Raw genomic sequence first — 21,543 nt, forward strand, 5'->3', positions numbered from 1 at the left:
AGCTTCTCCGCAAAGTAGAGGAAAAACTTTGGATGTTATTGATGTTATTTTTGTACACTTAATTTATTCTCCCTTTCCCCTCCATGCCTACTTTTCTCTTGTTTCTCTCTTGCAATTCTTCCTCTGTTCATTTATGACCAGTCCTTATTCTACCTGTAATAATATTGATAATATAACAATAATAGCTAAACAATAATTAATGCTTTAAGACAAAAATCCAAAGACGTGATAATACTTTAACCATATTTCCTACAAAAATAAGCGCTACTGTTTACTTGACGATGTACTGCTGTTTTTGAAGAAGGAAGGAGTCCCTCTATCTAAGCTACTGTTTTTTTCTGCCTCTCATAAGCACACTGGAGACTGTAACCAAAACCCCAAACTAGAGCCATGGCAGTCTGTAATATAGCGGTTGAAGAGTTTTACTTCTCTTGAAAAATGTTGCCGTTTATTTTTCTTTTATACCATAGTGTTAAACTTCAGCCCTTAAGGATGTCCAGTTTGCTGCTAATGTACTGTAGTTTCTAATGATATTGTAGGAAGATGCATGCTCTGATCGCTTTACCACTAGGCTTTAATGACTACAAACTGTAATGATACCTGTGATGCTGTTGATAAACTGCCCCTCTGTTATTCTGTTCACGATGAAAGGATATGTGGGGCTCGATTCCATCAAGTTTGTTTTTCAGTGTCTTACTCACTCCTACTCAGAAGAAAAAAAAAAGGCTTTCGTAGACGAGGAACGTGTTTTCAAGCTTCCGCATTATTTTGGTGTTCATTTCTCAAGCTACATGAAGATTCTGCGTTGATATTTGAAGGAGTTAAGCCCCAAACCTGGTACGGTGTCTTTCTGTGTTGCAGCGTCTTTAGTCAGTAGTCCGGCTGCGACAGCTTTGCGGACTCTGTCCGGCATTGCAGCCAAGTTTTCCAAAGGAAATGGACTTACTCTTGTCGTGTTTCGTTCTTAAACCAACCAATGTTTACGACAATACCAATGAGCTTTCTTCTGTGCAGAAATGTGCATTCCAAATACCACAAAGGCAGTTTTTATTTTCTACATGGATGATTTCAACTTTAATTTCGCTCTTGTTCTCTTGATCTTAGTGACTGTAAGATGTACATATTGGAGTCTTTTATGGTGAAGAGACTCTGTTATCCTTTCTGTAGGTAAAACGGTTCTTTTACTTTTTCTTTTCTGGATATGTTGTTGCCATAGTGATGACCAAAAAGATACCTGTGATGTGCACCTGTCCTTACGTCCTGCTCCGGTGGTTTATTGTGTCTCTATACTCTTCCTAACCCGTTTTCCCTCAGCTGTTGTGTGTTTCTCCTGCCTCTCCTCCCCATACTCCACTGAGCTAAATAAAGTCTGCTTTGGTGCACGCTCTGGTGTCGTCCCTTTGGTTTAACTCCGAATGCCTTTTATGAGTGTTGTGCTATGCAAGAGTGTCTCTTCCAAGTCTTTCACATCCCAAGTCTTGTGTTCATCGTTGGAGCATGTCTGGCTGGAAAGCATTTGGTGTGTATGTGTAAAACACGCCAGAGTGTGGAAGGCGTTTGGTGAATGGAGCCGTGACCTCTGGGGTCACTTCATTAATTACATCTGTGACATTCAGCCAGATGAGTTTCCTTTGTGACTAAATGATATGATGAATATTAACGACCTCGGATGAATTACATTGCTGCTCCTGCTGCTGCTGCTGATGATAATGTGTTTTACGACTCAGAAAGGGAGAGAGAGAGGGAGCGAGGGGAGGAAAATTGCACACTACAGCACATTTAGGACACAAAGATATTCATATGCAACATTTCAAAGACTTAGATTGGTAGAGGAGATTTAAATTTTTTCGTTTTCAGTGAAACTTTGAAGTGGGCATTTCAAAAAGAAACCGGAATGTGCCGTTTATTTGGAGTCAAACACATTGGTATCTTTTCTAGCTGCGAGTCATTCATTTAGCCACTACACAGAAATGCACCAAGGGAAAATGTTACCGTGAACCTGTTATGATCTGATTTTGGTTGCAGGGAGGAGGTACAAATATCCATGTGGAGAACAATAGAAAAGTGAACACACAAGAGGACTTGAGATAGCTTCGTATCTGATGATAGCCGTCTTAGAAAGTCATCGTGATAAAGTGATCCCCCACCATTTCTCCTTCTCCCTGTCCTCCCCTCTTAATCAAATGAGCACTGTGCAGCTGGTGGGGTTGCGGCAGAAAGGGGGTACGAGTGTGTGTGCGTGGAGCATAGGTGGATAGGGGGGGGCTTTGAGGGATGGCGTGAAATTATTGCCTGCTGGTGTATATGTGTCGCTGGGGGTAGCAGAGTAGGGGGTTGGGCTGGGGCTGGGGAAGGGGGGGTGTAATGTCATTGCCTGCTGGTGTATCTGTAGTGGGGGCTCATTTAGATTTAGATTGGTTATGTGAGGAGAGAGCTTGAAAGGCCAGCTCATGTTTATGCATGAATCCCAAAGCATGCTGCTGTGGTAGAGCCCCGAGTTAAAGAGACAGAGCTGAAATGCATTCGCGCACTGAGACACACCTCTGTTTCTGAGGATAAGGCTCCATTTGAAGCCATGCTGTGCTATCAAATATATTTTAATCCATTTGAGCAGGTGTATGGCTACATGTGGTATTTATTTATTTACCTATTGCTGTGTGCTTGAACCTCTCTGATTACACTCCTGTCCAAAACTAGTAGCTTCAATGTTTCTTTCTGGCCTAAACATTTAAAAAAAATCAGTTTTATAAGCATGGGTGTCCCACCACCCACTGCTCAAAAGTAAGCCGCCGATCAGTCTGGTGTGTCCCACAGCTGATGCATAGCTTCCCACATTACACTCACTCATACCCCAATAGTAATCAGTAAATGTCTTCGAAGAAGAGTTTGTTCAGCACTTCATCAGGTATAAAGTGGTTTTTATTTGGATATGTGGTCCCTATCCATCTTTTAAATGACTTTTTAATGGTCGTCACACCGTCCTAATCAATCATGTTGCAGAGCCACAGCCTGCAAGAGCAAATACACAATTTATAATTCCTACACTCTGCTGCAAAACTGACACTGCACCTTTTTAGAAATGCACAACAAAAGTATCTGTTGTGCTGTTTTGTGACATTTTAGAGAAAATCTACAAGTCTTCAATTGTCGATCGTTGGCATCTTGTGAGATGAGACCACCTAAGTTACACCGATTCATTTCTAAAGAGGTGGACAGGAAAACTTCTCCATTTATTGTTGAGGACCACACTTTGTGATTCTTCACCCTCCCCCCCCACCGTATTGTCCCCCTCCACCCCACTGGCGACCACAGTACTTTACATCTATAATGAGATACAAATACGCATCAGCAGGAGAGTGTCTATGCCACGCGTCACTGTGTGAATATTACTCACACTTATTAGCTGGATTATGTTAATCTTTACACTCTTGGCTCACAGACAACAGACCCTCCAAGATACGGGGGTGGTCATGGCAGCGAGCGTGTGGTGCAGTGTGCAGGACTGTACGTGTGTGAGAGTGATTGCTATGTTGTCAGACTGATCTACATGTGAAAGGGTGGTCTAATTATATCACTTATGCAAATAAGAAACGAACACAGGCATGCATACCCAACACGGGCAGCCTCTCACCAAGGCCTAAAAGGCAGAGTGAGACACTCCTTTTTTGACGTGCACATGGTGACATCACCACCTGTCAGAAATGGGTTTTGACGTAATACACAAAAGTTAAAATATGGCTTTTATAAATATTTTCATATTTATTAGGAGAAACAAATAGATCGGTCCAGTTCACAGAAGAATAAAACGCAGTTATTGAATGTTATTGGAAACTGTCCAACTGCATATCCGATAACTGGTCCTTATGCAGACTGATACATTGATAGTATCCCTCTTGGCATGATTGATTGAGTCTGACATATTTTAATTACGTCCAAATTAAATGAATCGGCTGGCAGACTATAAAACATTGCAGTTTAATAACGAGCCCCCCCCCCCAATCCCATTTTGGCGGCCCACACCAAATAACCTCTCTCCGTTTAATGATATGCAAATGAATTTTCATGAACCCCATGATCCTGTGCAATGATTAAACTGAGATGACATTAGCTGCCACGTTGCTGCCACTGTCAGTGTTTCTGTCTGCCTCCTTTTCTTTTTCCTCCTATCTCTGCTATCTTTTCTCCGTATCCACGACAACAGCCAACTGGTGAGGGGTTCATCGTCGTGATCCCCCTGAGAGTATTCTTTGTACGAGATGACATTCTGAATATCCAGTGTTATTTCAGAGAACTTTCCCCTTGTGGCAGCCGAAAAAGGATGCATCACAGTGACAAAATGTTGGCTCTCACGCACGGCACTGTCGCAGAACACTAGACATTCGTGATAGAACAACGTACAATTATCGTAATGCAGCAATATCATAAAGAACATTTTGGCAGACGTCCACATCTCATTTTCCACTTCCAGCTCTCCCCTCCCACCGCTCCAATTTGGTCTGGATCCAGCTCCACCTCCGCTTTCGTTTATTGTACTCCATTTGCATAATGAAGCTCTGGCTTAATTAAGATCCCACTGGAGTCTGGAGCCAAGGATGAAGAAAAGAAGGACGAGGAAAAGTGGAGGGGGGTGGGCGGGCATCAAGCAGTTCTTGGATTATCCGCACGTTTCCAAATAGGAGGCACAATTTCAGGGGGGAGAAAAGCGTTGACGAGCGATTAAATCACTAATTATGATCGGCTGTTAGAATTAGTGTGTGGTTGTTAATTAGCTGCAGATGAGATGCCCAGACAGTTACCCGCCCCTGACGACTCCAGCACCCTCCCCGACTGGCAGTGGAGAAACACAGTTTGACACCCTGGAGATGATGCCAACACATCCCTCCCTTTAACACACGCAGCAGTCGGAAGGGATTTCCCTCTAAGAACATCCCAGGTGTGCAAATGCAGGAAAGAGGCTCTTCATCATCTCTGTCCATCCACTCCCACTGTTCTTCATTAAGCACAAAATTCCCCTTATTTCCCTCTCTTCATCCTTTGCTCATTATCTCTCCACCTTTCAAATCTGTCCTCTCCATTGTAAAAATGGTATGATCTCTCTTCATGCTTTGCAGCGCCCAAAAACTTCCTCTCAGCGCTGCAGTTGGTACAAGAGCTGAGTTGGCATTGAGGAACCCGTTCTTGCCCATCCACAACAGCTGCGTTCGTTGGTTTCAGTGTAACACTTTGCAGCTTCTTTGGGCTTCCACCTAATGCCCTTTAGAACAGCTTTTGATGGCGCCTTGCACTTCCCATTTGGCAACATGCCATCTGTGTTTTCAGCCTTCCCCTTGAGGGGATGTCTTCGCCCAAAACATTCAGCGCGTCTGAAATGTTCAGTTCGCCGCGCGGATGTTTCGGTTTCCGCTTGTGTGTGTTGATGTTGCCTTGGCAGCATGCCATCTTTGTCCCTTTGCCCCACTGCCCGTCAAAGAGATGCCATCACAACCGCTGGCAATCGTTGAACGGGCACTTCTTTTTGGCTTTGTCAGAGCAAACAAATGATGATTGGAAGGAAATCCTCTGAGGTGAGTCCTTTTGTCTTTGACTAAAACGATACTCCACCATCTGCTTTGATCGCATCGAGTATGCCCTGAGTTCGGGCTGGCATGCTGCCCGATGGCTGGCACTCTGCGGCTGGTAGGCAGAGATTGAAAGGTCCAAAAGATCACAGCGATTTCCGAATCCATTGATTGTCAAATGTCCAATAGTCCCTAATGGCAACTTTAGAGCATCGTCCGCATCCATCCTCAGCATCCTTTTATGGCGTTTTCATTGATCTACACGTGAGTCATCTTCTGTGTGCTGATCACTTACTTCTAATCTCCGCTACACTATGATCTTGTCATATCTTCCTCTTCTCTACCCAGTCGTATGTTCGTTACGCGCCGTTATGCCTGTGCCAAGTTGGTACCAAGTCTGTTTCGTTCCTCTTTCACTCTTATTCTCCTCGCCCCTTTGCCCATGCCCATGCCCGCCCCCGCTTAAGTCCTGACTGGATGGCACCGTGCCAACCTGCCACCGCCATCGCTCTCATTTGTAGCTCATTCTTCCATTGCCCTTCCCCCTGTCTCTTCACTCCTATCCCTCTTTCTTCCTCTAACGTTATTTATTCACTTTCAAAATCATTTGCCCCATCAGTTTTCACACCCAACACCACTAATCGGAATCGTTCCAAACTTTTCCTTTCCTAAAGGCACAACACAATTCCCCAGTCCTGATTGTCATTTGGAGGACAATTTTAGCACCTGAAGGAATGATCTCTGTGCCTGCCCTGTAGGTAATTACAGCAGCAGTTACTTATTCCACCGAGACAAGAGGAGGACGAATAGAGCTCTGAGTTTAGAGAAAGCTGTGTTGTTTTAATTAACTTTTACCAACCCCCCCCCCCCTCCATGTGTGCCTCATTTCACATCTCTAAGAGCCCTGAGCAGGTTGTGCTTGTTCACTCTGTACAGCAATATGATTGATGCGATTATCAGTAAAATTGATTGTGCACCATTGACCTCACCCACTTTACCAAGATGACCCACGATTCTTTGTGTTTTTTCTTCTCCCCCCTCACTTTAAATTCTCTGGTGTCAAACAAAGGCTGCCAGTGGTGGTGGAGCTATTAAGCAAATACTGTCATTATAACACAAAACATAATGAATATGTAAATGATGTGTGTAATTTATGCATGCAGTGAGAGCCTTTTCTTTTATGCCATCCACCATTGTATTCACCCTATTTATATCCACTTTTCCATAAAATTCACACTCTTATACCAATTTTCCTCTTTTCTCAGACCACATCCTGTGAATGAATCCATGGGGGATCTCTTCAGGGTTTTTAATTTTTTCTTTTTTACACATTCTTGCTTGCCCTTAACTATGGCTATTGGTGTTTGCTTTCATTTCTCTTGATTTATTTTCCAGCTCACAGTCTGTCTTGTCCAAAAACCAGCCCAGGGGTGATGCATTAAACCAACACATATGTAGGTTTTTTTTCCAGCTGTTGATTGCGTTGTACTCCGTTACTCCTGTGACTGTGTTCATCCTCATGTGAGGTCCAAACCGTGTGATAAATTGAAGCATGTCTTGATAGACAGAGAGAAGCCCTCTCCTGTCTGGGATAAACACCTATAATACTCTGGCTCCCCTGGCAATCACCATAGCAACAAACCATGGTACTCACGTGAGTTGCATAATAAGATGTTCGCGAAGACCACGGACCATAAAGCAACAACAAACTAGACACCTGCAGCAGAGGATGTGCAGTGGAGGAATAATAATAATAATAAACCTTTCAAATGTTTAATTTCACCATTTCTCATATTTGTCATGGAGCTTGGAGCACAAAACACATGTTAGATGCACACACACCTTTTCTGTCTCCCTAGACTTTAACAGGTGCTGATGAGCCGCAGTCAATGATTGTAATGAGCTATCGATCACCGTGGGAAAACAGAGGGACAGACTGGGGTGAGGGAGGCAGGGGAAACTAGAGGACACACACGGAGAAACTCCACATAAACCAAACTGAGACCAGCTACCCCAGACTGATTATCAACACTTGCTTCAATCAAGCCCTTATCTCTCCTTCTTGGACCTAAAATGTAATTTTTTTATGGTGTAATATATTTTTTTAATGAGTCAACTCACAGGAGATTCTGCTCTGGCTGATTTAAGATGACCATGCAGACACGCTTGTCATGACTGAGTCCAGATGCCAGTGAATGGCACTGACGCAGTATCTCTATTTTCCTCCTTTTTGTGCAGTGTGCAGAGTGGAGGCAGACAGCTTTAGGGAAAGGGGGGGAGGGGGGTTGCATGAGCGTGTGTGTGTGTGTGTGTGTGTGTGTGTGTGTGTGTGTGGTGGCTGGCGTTTCAGATAATGAAATGCAGCAGGGAACAAAGAGCTGGGGGCCCCTATTCTCTGTGCTGCAGCTTCATTTTCACTCCCGTCAGTCTGTGATTCTTCCATACCTTCTTTCTTGTGTACATGTAAGTGTGTGTGTGTGTGTGTGTGTGTGTGTGTGTGTGTTTATGTTTATATGAGCTGCTTGTTGTGCGGACAAGTATCCCCTCCTCTTCCTGTTAGCATTCTGCATGGCAGATTCCCCTAATGTAATAACTGTGTCTGCATGTCTAATTTACAGCAGGAGAGAGTAAATAGCCTGTGGTTAATTACAGTACGTGTGTGTGTATATGTGTGTGTGTCTATATGTCTACTTGCGCGTGGGTGTGTCAGGATGATTTATGAGTTGTAAATAGCTACACCAGTGCCCCGTTTCTCCTCACTTAGTTTTTAATCTGTCTTTCCATTAATTTTCCTGGAGATGTTATTATGGTTTTATAACAGGATGCTCGTGTGAACGCGCGTCAGCCTTAATGAGATGGCGGTGAGGACATTTTGTGTGTGTATCGTGGACACCTGGGCTATACTTCTACCTTCCCCTTCCGTCCATTTCCTTACTTCTGGTGCTTCATTCACTCTCTTCATTGAGACCCACAATGAACACAGATCTTTATTGACAGTACACGGTAGAACATGGAAACAGCGGGTCAATCCGTTTAGCCCAAGGGCCGATACACCAATTCACCAATTTGTCAGTGTTAGTTTGAGGGAGAAAAGCAGCTAATCTCTCCTCTCTGCTCTCTATTGATCACACACTTAGACTCCACTTCTCTGTCTAAACACTATTGATTCTCCCTCTCTCTCAATCTCTTTCTCTTCTTCCTCTTTTTCTGTATTGCTCTCCGCACATACCAGAGCTCTCAACGCATCCTCCCTTCATGCACTCTGGCTACTTTCCATGTCGTACTCAGAACAGCTGAGACAGGAGGCCCTTGTTTTTGAAGTCACATTTTCAGAGCTTTACAGTTTGGCCCAAATCACAGTCCACCCCCGCTGCGAACATTCAAAAATCCTGTTTGTGGTCTCATTAAAAAAATCAATTACTTAGCACACCCCTTTAACAGCAGGAATTCAGACCATGATTAAAAATTCACTGCTGGGTACATTGTCTTCTGGCTTTGTTTTATTCTGTCTCACATCACAGCAGGCACTTGAAAAGCAACAAACTCCTGTCAAGATGAAGCAAAGAAATTAGAGAATGACTATCGTAAAGCTGATGATCTTTCAAAAGAACCAAGGGTCTCTGTTTGATTGTTTTTTTTTTTTTTTTTTTTGCTTATGGGGCCACAGACATGAAGCATTTCCACTGACATGCAAAACCTCTGACAAAAGAAGGCAAAGCCAAGAGGAAGCCTTAGATCAACTGAAGACGTTGACATTTCTAAGGCATTAATTACAATTCCATTGCACAACCTTCTGTCTAATTAATGAAATGTAAACCAGGAAGCTCTTCTGTTAGTCACATGATTAAAAACTCACTGGTCTCACTGGGCACGCCTGCTTTGTTTTTAGTTAGATGTGTGCTCCCCCTAACGGTGCGCTTCTGTTATTACACACATTTAGCTTCGTTACAAAACACTGACACGTGGCTTGTGTAACCGCAAATCAGCTGTTTGGTAACCGGCAGTGACTTTAGCAGGTGGAGAGCAGAATGCTCAGATCTTAAACTTTCTCTCAACATAATTGTATCCTCACCTTCTATTCGATCATGCCTTCGGTAGCGGATGACCTGGCTTTGGTGAGACACATGTTGAGGGAGGTTCTGGTGGGTCGAGAGGATCCAGAAGGATATTTTGCAATGTGTTTGTCGATCCTGGGCCACCAGGAAACCCTCTCACAGTTCGCTTCCATCATCAAGCCTCTATCCACGGCCAACATCCACCTGCACTCCATCCTCACCTCCATCTATCAGGAATATTTCTCTAAGGTCAGTAAGGATTTCAGCTTAAGGAGACCTTCAATTTTAAAAGTGCTGCTTGAAGTTGGAAAACGTTTAAAGCAGGGATGTTCGATGTTATTAGTCTACCATTAATATCGACCAATATTGACATTGAAATTCAACATTGGAAAATATCGGTATCGGTTTTCAGACTTTTAATGACCCAAACTTTACAAACCACTCTTCAGCCTCTCTCTCTCAGAATGTCTAAATATGACTGATCAGAGGTAAAGATTTTTAAATATTTTACTTAATTGCAAGAGGTGTGGACTCGAGTTACGTGACTTGGACTTGAGTCAGACTTGAGTCATTATTTTAATGACTTCTGACTTGACTTGATAAAATCTGACTTGATTCGGACTTGAGTGCCAATGACTTGCGGCTTGAATTTACTTGCATCTGTTGACTTGATGGTGACTTGAGCATATTTGACATTTTAGCACAAAAGTGGCCTGACATGGACAAAAATCATAAATCATTCTTGGTTCTGGGTGTGATCTTCTACTGCTAAATGCAGCAGCACATTGTTCATAATCAGTTTCAGTTGCATTTTTTGCTTGTTTGAGCAAATAAATTAATCTTTAAGAAGCTTTATTTCTGAAATCTATTTGTTATCATCGTCATTAAATTGAAGTTGAACAGATGACTTGACTATGACTTGAAAATTCAAAGTTAAGAACTTGGACTTGACTTGGACCTACACATCATTGACTTTGGACTCGACTTGGACTTGGTTGTCTTTGACTTTACTTGAGATCTGACTGGAAAGACTTGTGACTTGCAAAGCAGTGACTTGGTCACACCTCTGTTGATTGGCACAGCTTATGAAGTAGAATTTTTGCCTGTGTTGTGATGCTGTCCTCGCAGCACATAGCTCCGTGTGGCTAAGACAGCTAACAAACCACAAAAACAAACACAAGAATAGTCACCCAAGGCTTGCTTTTAGGGATGGACAATATATCGGCCTCAATATTGGTATTGGTCAATGTTAGGCCTTTTTTAACACCTCGGTATCTGTTTGATAAATAAAACTAGGCCGATATTCACTTTTTCCATCTTGTCTCCGTTTGTTTGCCTGTTTCAGAGGGTGAGGAGTGTGATGTGTAATTGTTTAGTCATGTGATTAGCTTGATGGTAATATTTTCCACAACAGTTGCTCTAACAAACGTGCACATATTACAGATTACAGCATCACATTCCTTTTTGTTATGCTCTTCTACTTCATGGTGTAATATCTGACGCAAACACCATCGTGTCATTAGCTCCATGTTAACAGTTTTAAATTAAAAGGCAAACATGGACTTTTCTTTATTTCTCATTCATGTTTCTGAACAGATTTTTCTACTGCAGTCATTAGAATGTAATAGAAAAGGATACTAAGAAAGATGACAGTAGATGACAGATGTATTCAGAGCTTGTTGAAATATTCCGTTATCTCTTTATTACGTTAATTTAACTGCGCTTTCTTACTGCACAAGGGTGCCGTGCTTAAGGAAAATACATTTTGGCTTTTCTCATAATTAGTGAAAAGAAATAATCAACATTTTCAATGTCATTTTAATTTTTGAATTAACAATTTTCTTTTAATTCTAGACTGAGGATGACGAAATGGAACTTGCTTTGGCTCTCTCGCTTCTGCAAATGAAAGATCAACAGATGGCCACCTCTAACAACGAGCCAACACCTCTGCAGTTTGGAGTCACAGACTGTCCAAGCTGCTTTCATCAACCGGATGTGGTTTCTAACCATCAGGGAAAGAATTGCCTTGAAGTAACACCTGGCAGAGAAGCAAATTCGTATTCGGTTCTAACTGGGACTGAGGAGGGCCAACCACACATAAACCAAAAGACTGGGCAACACAAAAATACACATATTAACAGTGATGCTAAGCAAACACCTGAAACAGGTCAAAGTCCTCAAATCTCAGGGTCATCTGCCTCCTTTTCCGTACCAGGTATGTCACATGAAGGAGACCATATTACGGAAGATTTAAATACATCTGACAAACCCAAGCGCTCAAGAAATAGGCGGCAGCGGAGAAAAGGAACCCACCAACAGCTTGTAGGTTTACCTTGTTCTCCGTCAACGCCACCACCAGTCGTGCTGTGGTTTAGGAGGGATTTGAGACTGTGTGACAACCCTGCTCTCATCAGATCACTGGAACTGGGTGCTCCTGTCATTCCTGTCTTTATTTGGAGTCCCAAAGAGGAGGAAGGACCAGGAGTCACAGTAGCTATGGGAGGAGCTAGTGAGCAACTTTTTAAATCACTAAAGGGTCTTTGCCACTTTCATACAACCAAATTAGCTCATCTTAAACATGTTTTCTGTTTTGAACAGGTAAATATTGGCTTCATCAGGCTCTGTCTTGTTTGTGTGCATCCTTGGAGAAGATTGGCAGCCATCTTATCTTCCTCAGAGCCAGTGGAGAGGGGAATGAGGTTGGATCTTCTCTGCACGTCCTGAAACAGCTTGTAAAGACGACCGGAGCTCAAACTGTGATGGCCAACGCCCTGTTTGAACCATGGCTGAAGGAGCGGGATGATGCGGCAGTGGCCGCTCTGCAGAAAGGTGGTGTTGTTTGCAGGATGTTACAGTCTTACTGTCTCAGAGACCCCTACTCTGTCAGCACGGAGGGCGTGGGACTTCGAGGTTAGTTCTGATCAAAGGAGTTTTCAACTGAAGTTAAAATGAAAAATTGTATTTTTGATGAAGTTGTGCTTTTGTAGGGATTGGTTCAGTGTCTCACTTCATGAGCTGCTGTAGACAGAACCCAGGATCTCCCATAGGGGTTCCCCTGGACCCTCCGGTGTCTCTTCCTACACCTGCACACTGGCCACAGGGAGTCCCTTTGGATGCACTTGGCCTGGCACGCATGCCTCGCAGAAAGGATGGCACAACAGTGAGTGAGCTTAGCAGAACAGTTTACTGTAAAAAAAAAAGTGATTTGTAATTCACAGAATTTTATGTGGTTTATTTTTGCTTTCAGGTTGATTGGGCAGCTAACATTCGTAAGTCCTGGGACTTTAGCGAAAATGGAGCTCACGCCAGACTGGATTCCTTTCTCAATGACGGTGAGACATCCTTTACACATTTCAAAATGTGCAGTTGCACTGAACTGCAGTTCACGGGTGTTTCCCTGCTTCCCAGGTGTGTATCGATATGAACAGGAATCAGGCAGGGCAGATGCTTCAAACACCAGTGGTTTGTCTCCGTACCTTCACTTTGGTCAGCTCAGTCCACGCTGGTTACTCTGGGATGCCAAAGGAGCATGCTGTCGATCTCCAAAGTTCCAGCGCAAACTTGCATGGAGAGATATGGCTTATTGGCAGTTAACACTGTTTCCAGACCTGCCCTGGGAGTCCCTCAGACCTCCATACAAGGTCATCAAAAAGAACAAATGCATGACTTTTTGCATGGAAGAGGAACTATAATACATAGATGTTTTCAAACTTTGTTTCATTGATTCATTCCTGTTTGCAGGCTCTGCGTTGGAGTACTGACCGCGGCCACCTCAAGGCGTGGCAGCAAGGTAAAACTGGCTACCCTCTGGTGGATGCAGCCATGAGGCAGCTGTGGCAAACGGGCTGGATGAACAACTACATGAGGCATGTTGTTGCATCTTTTCTTATCGCATATCTCCATCTGCCTTGGCAAGAGGGCTATCGCTGGTTCCAGGTGGGTTTCATCTACGTGTAAATGCACATTTAGCAAAAGACATATCTAACTGTGTCAAGCACATTTAGGACACCCTTGTGGATGCTGATGTTGCCATAGATGCAATGATGTGGCAGAATGGGGGTATGTGTGGCTTGGATCACTGGAACTTTGTCATGCACCCCATCGATGCAGCTATGACTTGTGATCCCAACGGAAGCTACGTAAGGAAATGGTGTCCAGAGCTTTCGGATCTACCAGATGAGCTTATTCACAAACCCTGGAAATGTCCCGCATCCATGCTGCGTCGTGCAGGTTGGTTCATAATGATTTAGGTTCAGCATCGAAGTGTAAAATGATAACTCTTGATATAGATTTTTTAAATCCCCATAAACACATTTTATTGTTTATATCCTGTGCTTGTTTAGGTATTGTGTTTGGCCAGACGTATGCTGAGCGAGTGATCACCGACCTTGAGGAGCGGAGGACTAGATCTCTGCAGGACGTAGCTTTGGTGCGCAGAGAGTTTGGGCAGTATGTGGACAAGCGCTCAGGTTGTGACTTGTTACCTTTGCCCCCCCGCCTGGTTTCGGAGGCTCTGGGCAGGTCGCACAGTGATGAAGCCGTGGTGAGAGGCGGGAGGCAGTTCCTGCTGCCTTTAATCACTCGCATGGAATTCAAATACCAGCAGGAAGAGCCAGAGGCAGACGCAGCTTCAAACCCCTACAACGCAACCCTAAAAGGATATGTGAGCCGCAGAAGGGATGAGACGGTTGCCTTTCTAAACGAGAGAGATTTTAAAACCAGTGTGATGTACGAGAGCGCCCAGAGACAGGGAAGGCTGGAGAGGGATTATCGTAGAATAGAAGGGCTTCCTTCGTCTCCGTCACCTCGTGGAAGGGCCAGGCGAACCCCTACGGCCAAGGACAGGTTCTCCATCGTACCCGGTGGAGCAGTTACTTTATTAAAGTGAACTCATAAGCCAAGCATCCAGAGTTCAAATCTGCACTTTTACTGCTGTGAAAACACATGTTTTTTTTTTTATTAAAACGAGTTTACATAAGGGGTTGAGACTCCTAACCAACCTTAATAGTTTACAAAACATGTTTCAAGTAATACCTCAGGAAGTGTTTTCCACCGGCATGTAGAAAAACCGCTCAGTTCTATTCTTGATTTTGGTGAAGCCAGAACAGACTTGGAGGGCTACAGCAGGTTCTGTAACCATCAGACGTCACCGTTCTCTGTGGTCGCAAATCATTACATTTTGTTTTCCAAGGCTCAAATCTTTTAGAGGAAGTGATTATCTGTTACATTCTAGGTCCAGGGTTGTGTGTGAGCACCAGCTGGCTGTGACCCAGTAAAGAACCTCACATGATGAACGGTAACGTGTTGCCTACATTTTTAAGAGTAAGATTTGGGAAACAAAATCCAGAGAAAACTGAAAGTGTAAGGAAATGTTTATTTTCTATTATACAGGTCCCATATCCATAGTTTTGAATGCCATAATTAATCATACCATAAGGATCAAAGTGCTTGTTTAGGTCTAACAGTGTACTAGAACAGAATTTTGTGTTTTCCAACCTTTAAAATGCTTCAGAGCAAATTCTACTGAGTTTCCTTCTCATCTGTTTGTGGATTGGAAGCTGAAAGAAGTCTTGATTTTGTTTAATCAGTGCAGACTGATGGATCCCTTTACATCAGCCTTTTAACAGTGGGTAAATACATTGTTTTCTAAAGTTCACGACTCTAAAACAAAAGCAGATCAGCAGCCAGAGGATGTAAAGATCAACTGCTGCAATGTGATGTAACCGAGGCACATCTAGTGCAGCTCCCTCACAACGGTGCTGGAAATGGAGAAGAAGCATTGCACATATTAAGAGATGAAGGGCTACTCCTCAATGGAGCGGATGTATCTTTCATATGCTGGTTCATCCATCAGACTGTCAAGCTCAGCAGGATTAGCAATTGTCATCTTCATCAGCCAGCCTGTGAGGAAAGCCAGGGTTAGCTGGGATTCAAAGGCAAACATGCTTGAACTGATCAGTGACGTGCTGCTGATGAAGGTCTGTGAGGGCTTTAGTACTTAAGCGAGTTTAAAAATACAATCATAAGGAGAGGCACAAGAATCTCTGTAGATGCTTAGCGTGATGACATCCACGTGGATCAGGAGCTGCGGAACCTAGCCTCAGGCTTAAACTGTACTGCCACCTACTGTCCAACCTTGGAACCTGAGAGCTCATGAAAATAAAGTTGGGAAACAGAATTGTTGAATTGTTTGTGTCAATACTTTAACTGGATACATATGAAAACAACAACTTAAGCAGTTATTTATATAAATAGAAAATAATCAGGTGTGAATATGAGGATTAATTAGTGCAACTTGCAAATTTACACCAGTTATCAGTAGTTTCTCATAAGCTCTGTCAAATTTCCATTCTTGTTTAGTTGGTCCATTTCAGAAGAACAATGGTTGTAAATAAAAAATTTGCAAAACTGTGCAAACAAAAAAACATTATTCTTTTCTACAATTTAAAATCTACCCATTAACACACAGATTATTACTTTAAAATTGGGAATATATCGGCATCGATATCTGTATTTTTATCATATCTGTATCGGTCTGATAAATAAAACCGAGCCGATATTAACGACCAATATTTTTTCCATCTTGTCTACATTTGTTTCCCTGTTTCAGAGGGTGAGGGGGGTGATGTGCATTTGTTTAGTCATGTGAGCAGTGAATGAAATCATCTCAGGAGCATAACTGTGTGTGGTGTGTGTACATAAAATGGTAAATTCAGCTTTAATCATTTTTTACACAAATCTGCCGATTTTAGAAGCAATCAGTATCGGCAATTATTGGTTATCGGTCATAACAGTGATCTAAATATCTGTATCGACCCAAAATTTCATATCGGTGCATCACCACTTTAAAAACTTACCATTTTCAAAGACCTAAATGAGCTAAATAAACTGAATAATGTGTACAAAATTACCATCTTTGTAGCAAGACTTGTTGACCAGACCAGGGTTGTCCGCCAGCAACGTGTTGACCTCTACAACTTCTCCAGTCAAAGGTGAATAAAGCTCACTGGCTGCTTTCACACTTTCCAGGGCTCCAAACTCATCTATGACAGTGTGACAAACAAAAATATTTATCATCAGCTTTATTTGTATTGCACTTAACAATCCAAACGATACCACAGGATTTACACCAAAAATGAGTCATTTTGGAAATGAAACACACTCAATAAGGTTGCATTATGAGGTCAAAGCAGCTCTGTAAATATTTACAAACATGAGCCATTTATCACAAGACTTCGATGTCAATTATATCACAAAACCTGAAAACAAAAACAACTTAGAAATATTTGTTTACAGTACAGTATTGTTGATTTTTACCGAAGATCAAATAAGCATTTATAACAACACAACAATAAAAATTAATTCTAATGGCAAATTCAACTACTGTTTGTCTGATTGATTGGTTGCAATTTTTATTATGGCAGAAAAAGAAACACCACCTACATACACCTTAATTTATGGACAGTTTCCTGTTAAATAAAAACTGGCTCTTGCCTTGAAAAATCTCATAACTGTAAATAAAATGACACAAAAGTGTATATTTTAATCTATGATTAAATAATGTCAAAGCTAGAGATGAATTTTAAATCTAACCTTTTCATTAATAAAAAAATCAAACGATAGGAGTGTAAGAAAATATCAATACACAGAAATATAGCAATATGTTGTGATACTGACTCGATATTCGTGAAGCAGTGCATCGACTGTTATTGAAAATTTACAGTATTCATTTAAATTATTCCGTTTTTACATCCTTCATCCTGACAGGAGATCTCACCATTACACCGGATGTGTCTTGGAAGAGCCTGGCCTGGGGTTTCCAATTAATTTCAGGCTAAAATTTTGCAAATATCATCTGGATTTGAGTATCACACTATGTCACATCATCTCCCTGATATATCATATCTCTAGATTCGTGCCAATACACACCTATGTACGGCACAGAGGATTTAGCTTTTTCCCCCATTTGCACCAAAGAGTGTAAACAGATTTTTCATGCGGCTGTTTATACTTTCAGAATCATAATCTTAAAATGAATTTTGAAGTGGTGGGGAGTCTGGATTAATTTTAGTTATAGAGATTAAACAGAAGTGGCCTAAATGTAGTTCAGCAGAGAATACACACACACACACACACACACACACACACACACACACACACACACACACACACACACACACACACACACACACACACACACAAATGGCTCTGAAAATCTGAATCGGTGAATGTAGAACATTGAAAATTAGTTTTCGTGTTGTCGATGCAAACATCTCAAATATAACTGGATAATGCAACAGCATTCAAACAAATGAAGGATTTTATTGTTTTAATATGAAAAGGGCTCTGTGAGAGCCAGCAAACCCACGAGGGACACTTCATACCTTGCTGTGCCAGCTGTGTTCCCACCTCTGGTAGTCCACAGTAAACTACATCTCCCAGAGCCTCCTGCGCGCGGTCAAAAACAAGATCAAAGGTAACTAAAACATGTACTTTAGCACGTTTATCTAACTGTGCACGCGCGCAGTTGGGAAACTTACTTGTGCAAAGTTGCTGATACCGACTGTACCTACTCCGTCATCTTCTACTCGAATCCATTCATGCTTGTCTGTGAATTTAAGTGCTGCGAAACAACACAACTCGGTCAGAGATCTGTGCAAAAGTCATTGAAACACACCACTACCCGCAGCAGCGCCGCCAAATGAAGCGTCTTTCCATTTGGCTAACGGTAACCTTCTGCTAACCAACGTGTTAGCAGAAGCTACTCTAAAACCGATTCATAGAGAAATACCTGCTGATATTCGGCTAGAAGAGGCTAGCGTTCTTCCAAAATAAGGCTTAGGGGCCAGCTGTAACGGACAACGCGATGCCGAGCGAGTGAGTAAAGGCAAAACTGTGGAAAAGTTGGAAGAGAAAGAACGGAGCAGCACACAGACGGCCATCTCTGTCGCTTACTGATGAGAAGAAGGTCGATTTGTTCTGTGTTGCTGTTGGAAACAGCAGCGGCGTTTTGCTCCCACCTACTGGTCAAAGTTAGGCACGACAAGCGAACGGGGACTTCCTCCTGAACGTGAAAACACATTTTTATTCGTTTGTTTTATTTATTTTATGTAACCTTCATTTAGCCAGATGAGTCGATTGAGAATTCATTCTCATTTACAACGACGATCTGGCCAAGAGGCAGCAGCAGCAGACACATAAGTAGCTTTATACCAAAGAAAAACAGAAAATAAAAACAAACAAGATCAAAATGAGATAAAGACAGTTAGATATAAAGACAAAGGACTTAAAACAATCTTTTAGCACTCAGAAGCAGGCACATTGACCAGAAACTATTGATTGCAATGGATTTGTCTTTTCACATAATTAAGAGAAGAGAATTAAATAAAACATATGATTCAACATATGTAAAACTATTTATAAGTGGGCTAAAATTCAAAGGAACATGTATTTAAAATTTTATGGGTAATATAGCAGCCTGAATTTAAAAAAATACTTCCTCTTCCCAAAGAAGTTGGGATGAACTAGGGTGTTGTCTTTACTTTGAAGGGATTTTTCATTTTGACTGTCTGAGATCATTATTTAAATTTAAATATCTGAATTATTTTGTTGAATAAATCAAATCAAGCAAGCTAATATTAATCTTGTTAGTTTTGTACTTTTTATTGTCATTTCTTTGCAGATTCTTTCAAAGGATGTTGATAAACGTTTGCCTTGCAGCAAGATCTCCATTGCACAGACCCTTCTCTGTCACATTTATGCTTTGTTGTCACTTGAATTTGCTTTTTTCTGCTGGTAATTTAAAAAAAATCTCAAGAGGGATGTACGCAGAAGATTTTTTACTAAAGTAGTCCAAATCTTGCCAGTCATCAGCAGATCTAGCAGAACTTAAGAAGCCTTTTTAAATAATACTGAAACAGCTTTAAGAACCAAGAAAGGAAGGCTGATTTCTTTAATGCACCATGATCTGGATGATTGAGAATGTTACACAGTGGGGAAAAAAGTAGCATTTGGCAGCAACCAGTTATGCAAGTCGTTCCACTTAAAATATGAGAGATCTGTAATTTGCAACATAGGCGCACTTCAACTGTGAAATACTGAATGCAATAAAAAAATTCTAGGAAATCACTGTATGATTTTTAAAATATTTATGTTCTGCAGAAAATAAGTATCAAGCATCTACAAACAAGCAATAGTTCTGGCCCTCACAGACCTGTTACTTCTTCAGGAAGTTTCTCAGTCCTCCACTCGTTAGCTATAAAAAAGGCACCTGATCAGATGTTCAAACATTCACACGCCAACCTCCACCATGGCTAAAATCAGTCAACAAATTGGTCATGTAACTTCTGCGGTCAAGTCAAACTTGAAGAACTTGGGTGTTGTTTTTGACCGATCATTGTTCCTTAAAGCCACTCAAAAACATTGGTCCGAAACTGTTTTTATCATTTGAGAAATGTCTCCAAACTGCGAACGCTGGTGTCAAAGCATGAACTTGAAATGGTCATCCATGCCTTTATCTCCTTCCATCTAGATTACTGTAACACATTCCAGATGAAAAAAGCCATTGACTACCTTCAGTTGGTCCAGAACTCTGCAGAGAGGCTCCTAACTGGAGCAAACAGAAGAGCACACATCACTCCTATTCTGATGTCTCTGCACTGGTTACCCGTTAACTTTAGAGTTCATTTTAGAATCCTGATTATAACTTTCAATGCTCTACATGGTCAAGCTCCTCCCTACATTACTGAACTGTTAAAGCCTTCTGCTCCAACCCGAGCCCTCAGGTCCACACACCAGAACCTCCCAGAAGTTCCAAAGACCCGATATAAAAGTCAAGGCGATTGCTCTTTCACACTGTTCATCCTCTACTTTGGAGTGATCTTTTATTTTTATGTTGTGTTGACAGACTGGACACCTTTATAGAGCAGCTGAAGACCCTTTTATTTGTTTTCTTCATTTGTACAATGGCCTTATCTGATTAATCATCTTTTATTTGTTTTATGTGTTGTAGTTTTGATTTATGACCATTTTATTTAACATTTTGTTTTAAAATGTGCTTTTCTGATTTTAATTATCTTTCATTTGTTTTTTGATATATGTTTTTTGGACTTTATGATCATTTCATGATTTTATGACTTTACTGTTTATTTTGTTGATCTTTGTGATTTTCCTTTCTGTGATAAATGCTATATAAATAAACCTTTCTTACCAAGACCAGAGAGCTGTCTATGAACACCAGAGACAGGATTTTACACCTGGGCTGTGAGACTAAAACTGGGATGAGCCAATAGTCAATCAGCTTGGTGAGAAGACATCAACTGTTGGATAAAATGGAATAAACACAAGATCACTGACAGTCTCCCTCGACCTGGAACTACATGCAAGATCTCACTTCGTGGGGTACAAATGATCTTGAGGCTGGAAGAGGAGCGGGATGACGTGGGTGTGTTCGGAAAACTCTGTCAGAAGCAGAGCACAGGGATGCAGAACCACCTGTAAACGGTTCAGGGAAGTTTTTCTCAGGCAAGTGAAAAGCGAGTTGCAAAAGTCCACGCATGAGGAAATGAAGGTGTTGATAACAATCTCAAGTTCAGAACGCGACTTAGTTAAGAAATGTTCCTGAGATGAAAGAAGAGCAAACAAGAGAACTGACATGGGAATCCAGAGTGGGTCAAAGGCCACACCAAGAATCCCGACAGAGGGTTTGGTGAGAGAAGCTAGCTGCAAGAACACCATTCCCACTGTGAAGCATGGGGGTGGAAACATACTTCTCTCCAAAGGCTGCATGGTGGCGCAGTTGTTAGCACTGTTGCCTCGCAGCACGAAGGTTGCAGGTTTGAAACTCAGCTGTGGCCTTTCTGTGTGGAGTTGTGTGTTCTCCCCATGCATGCGTGGGTTTCCTCCGGGTACTCTGGTTTCCCCCACAGATC

General features: G+C 42.0%; 2 protein-coding genes across 2 annotated transcripts; one reads left to right on the plus strand and one right to left on the minus strand.

Moving 5' to 3' along the window:
- The first annotated feature begins 9,541 nt into the window (after nt 1-9,541).
- On the plus strand, nt 9,542-14,635 carry si:ch1073-390k14.1 (deoxyribodipyrimidine photo-lyase). The gene is made up of 9 exons (XM_015964618.3): nt 9,542-9,862; nt 11,468-12,122; nt 12,212-12,523; nt 12,601-12,773; nt 12,861-12,945; nt 13,022-13,254; nt 13,355-13,549; nt 13,618-13,843; nt 13,957-14,635. The coding sequence occupies exons 1-9, from the start codon at nt 9,644-9,646 to the stop codon at nt 14,499-14,501; spliced, it is 2,643 nt and encodes an 880-aa protein (XP_015820104.1). The 5' UTR covers nt 9,542-9,643; the 3' UTR covers nt 14,502-14,635.
- A 332-nt stretch (nt 14,636-14,967) lies between these two features.
- On the minus strand, nt 14,968-18,595 carry LOC107388859 (glycine cleavage system H protein, mitochondrial). The gene is made up of 5 exons (XM_015964620.3): nt 18,405-18,595; nt 18,154-18,236; nt 17,998-18,061; nt 16,525-16,656; nt 14,968-15,514 (listed from the first exon to the last, which is right to left on the minus strand). The coding sequence occupies exons 1-5, from the start codon at nt 18,553-18,555 to the stop codon at nt 15,417-15,419; spliced, it is 528 nt and encodes a 175-aa protein (XP_015820106.1). The 5' UTR covers nt 18,556-18,595; the 3' UTR covers nt 14,968-15,416.
- Nucleotides 18,596-21,543: the final 2,948 nt, after the last annotated feature.

Source organism: Nothobranchius furzeri, chromosome 4 (genome assembly GCF_043380555.1).
Source record: "Nothobranchius furzeri strain GRZ-AD chromosome 4, NfurGRZ-RIMD1, whole genome shotgun sequence".
NCBI classification, from domain to species: Eukaryota; Metazoa; Chordata; class Actinopteri; order Cyprinodontiformes; family Nothobranchiidae; genus Nothobranchius; species Nothobranchius furzeri.

Coding starts and splice junctions, on each gene's coding strand:
- si:ch1073-390k14.1 (XM_015964618.3), top strand. CDS start 9,644: ATGCCTTCGGTAGCGGATGACCTGGCTTTGGTGAGACACATGTTGAGG. Junction 12,524..12,600: donor GGAGGGCGTGGGACTTCGAG/GTTAGTTCTGAT, acceptor GTGCTTTTGTAG/GGATTGGTTCAGTGTCTCAC. Junction 13,255..13,354: donor CCCTCAGACCTCCATACAAG/GTCATCAAAAAG, acceptor TCCTGTTTGCAG/GCTCTGCGTTGGAGTACTGA.
- LOC107388859 (XM_015964620.3), bottom strand. CDS start 18,555: ATGGCCGTCTGTGTGCTGCTCCGTTCTTTCTCTTCCAACTTTTCCACA. Junction 18,237..18,404: donor TTCTAGCCGAATATCAGCAG/GTATTTCTCTAT, acceptor GTTGTTTCGCAG/CACTTAAATTCACAGACAAG. Junction 18,062..18,153: donor GTATCAGCAACTTTGCACAA/GTAAGTTTCCCA, acceptor GACCGCGCGCAG/GAGGCTCTGGGAGATGTAGT.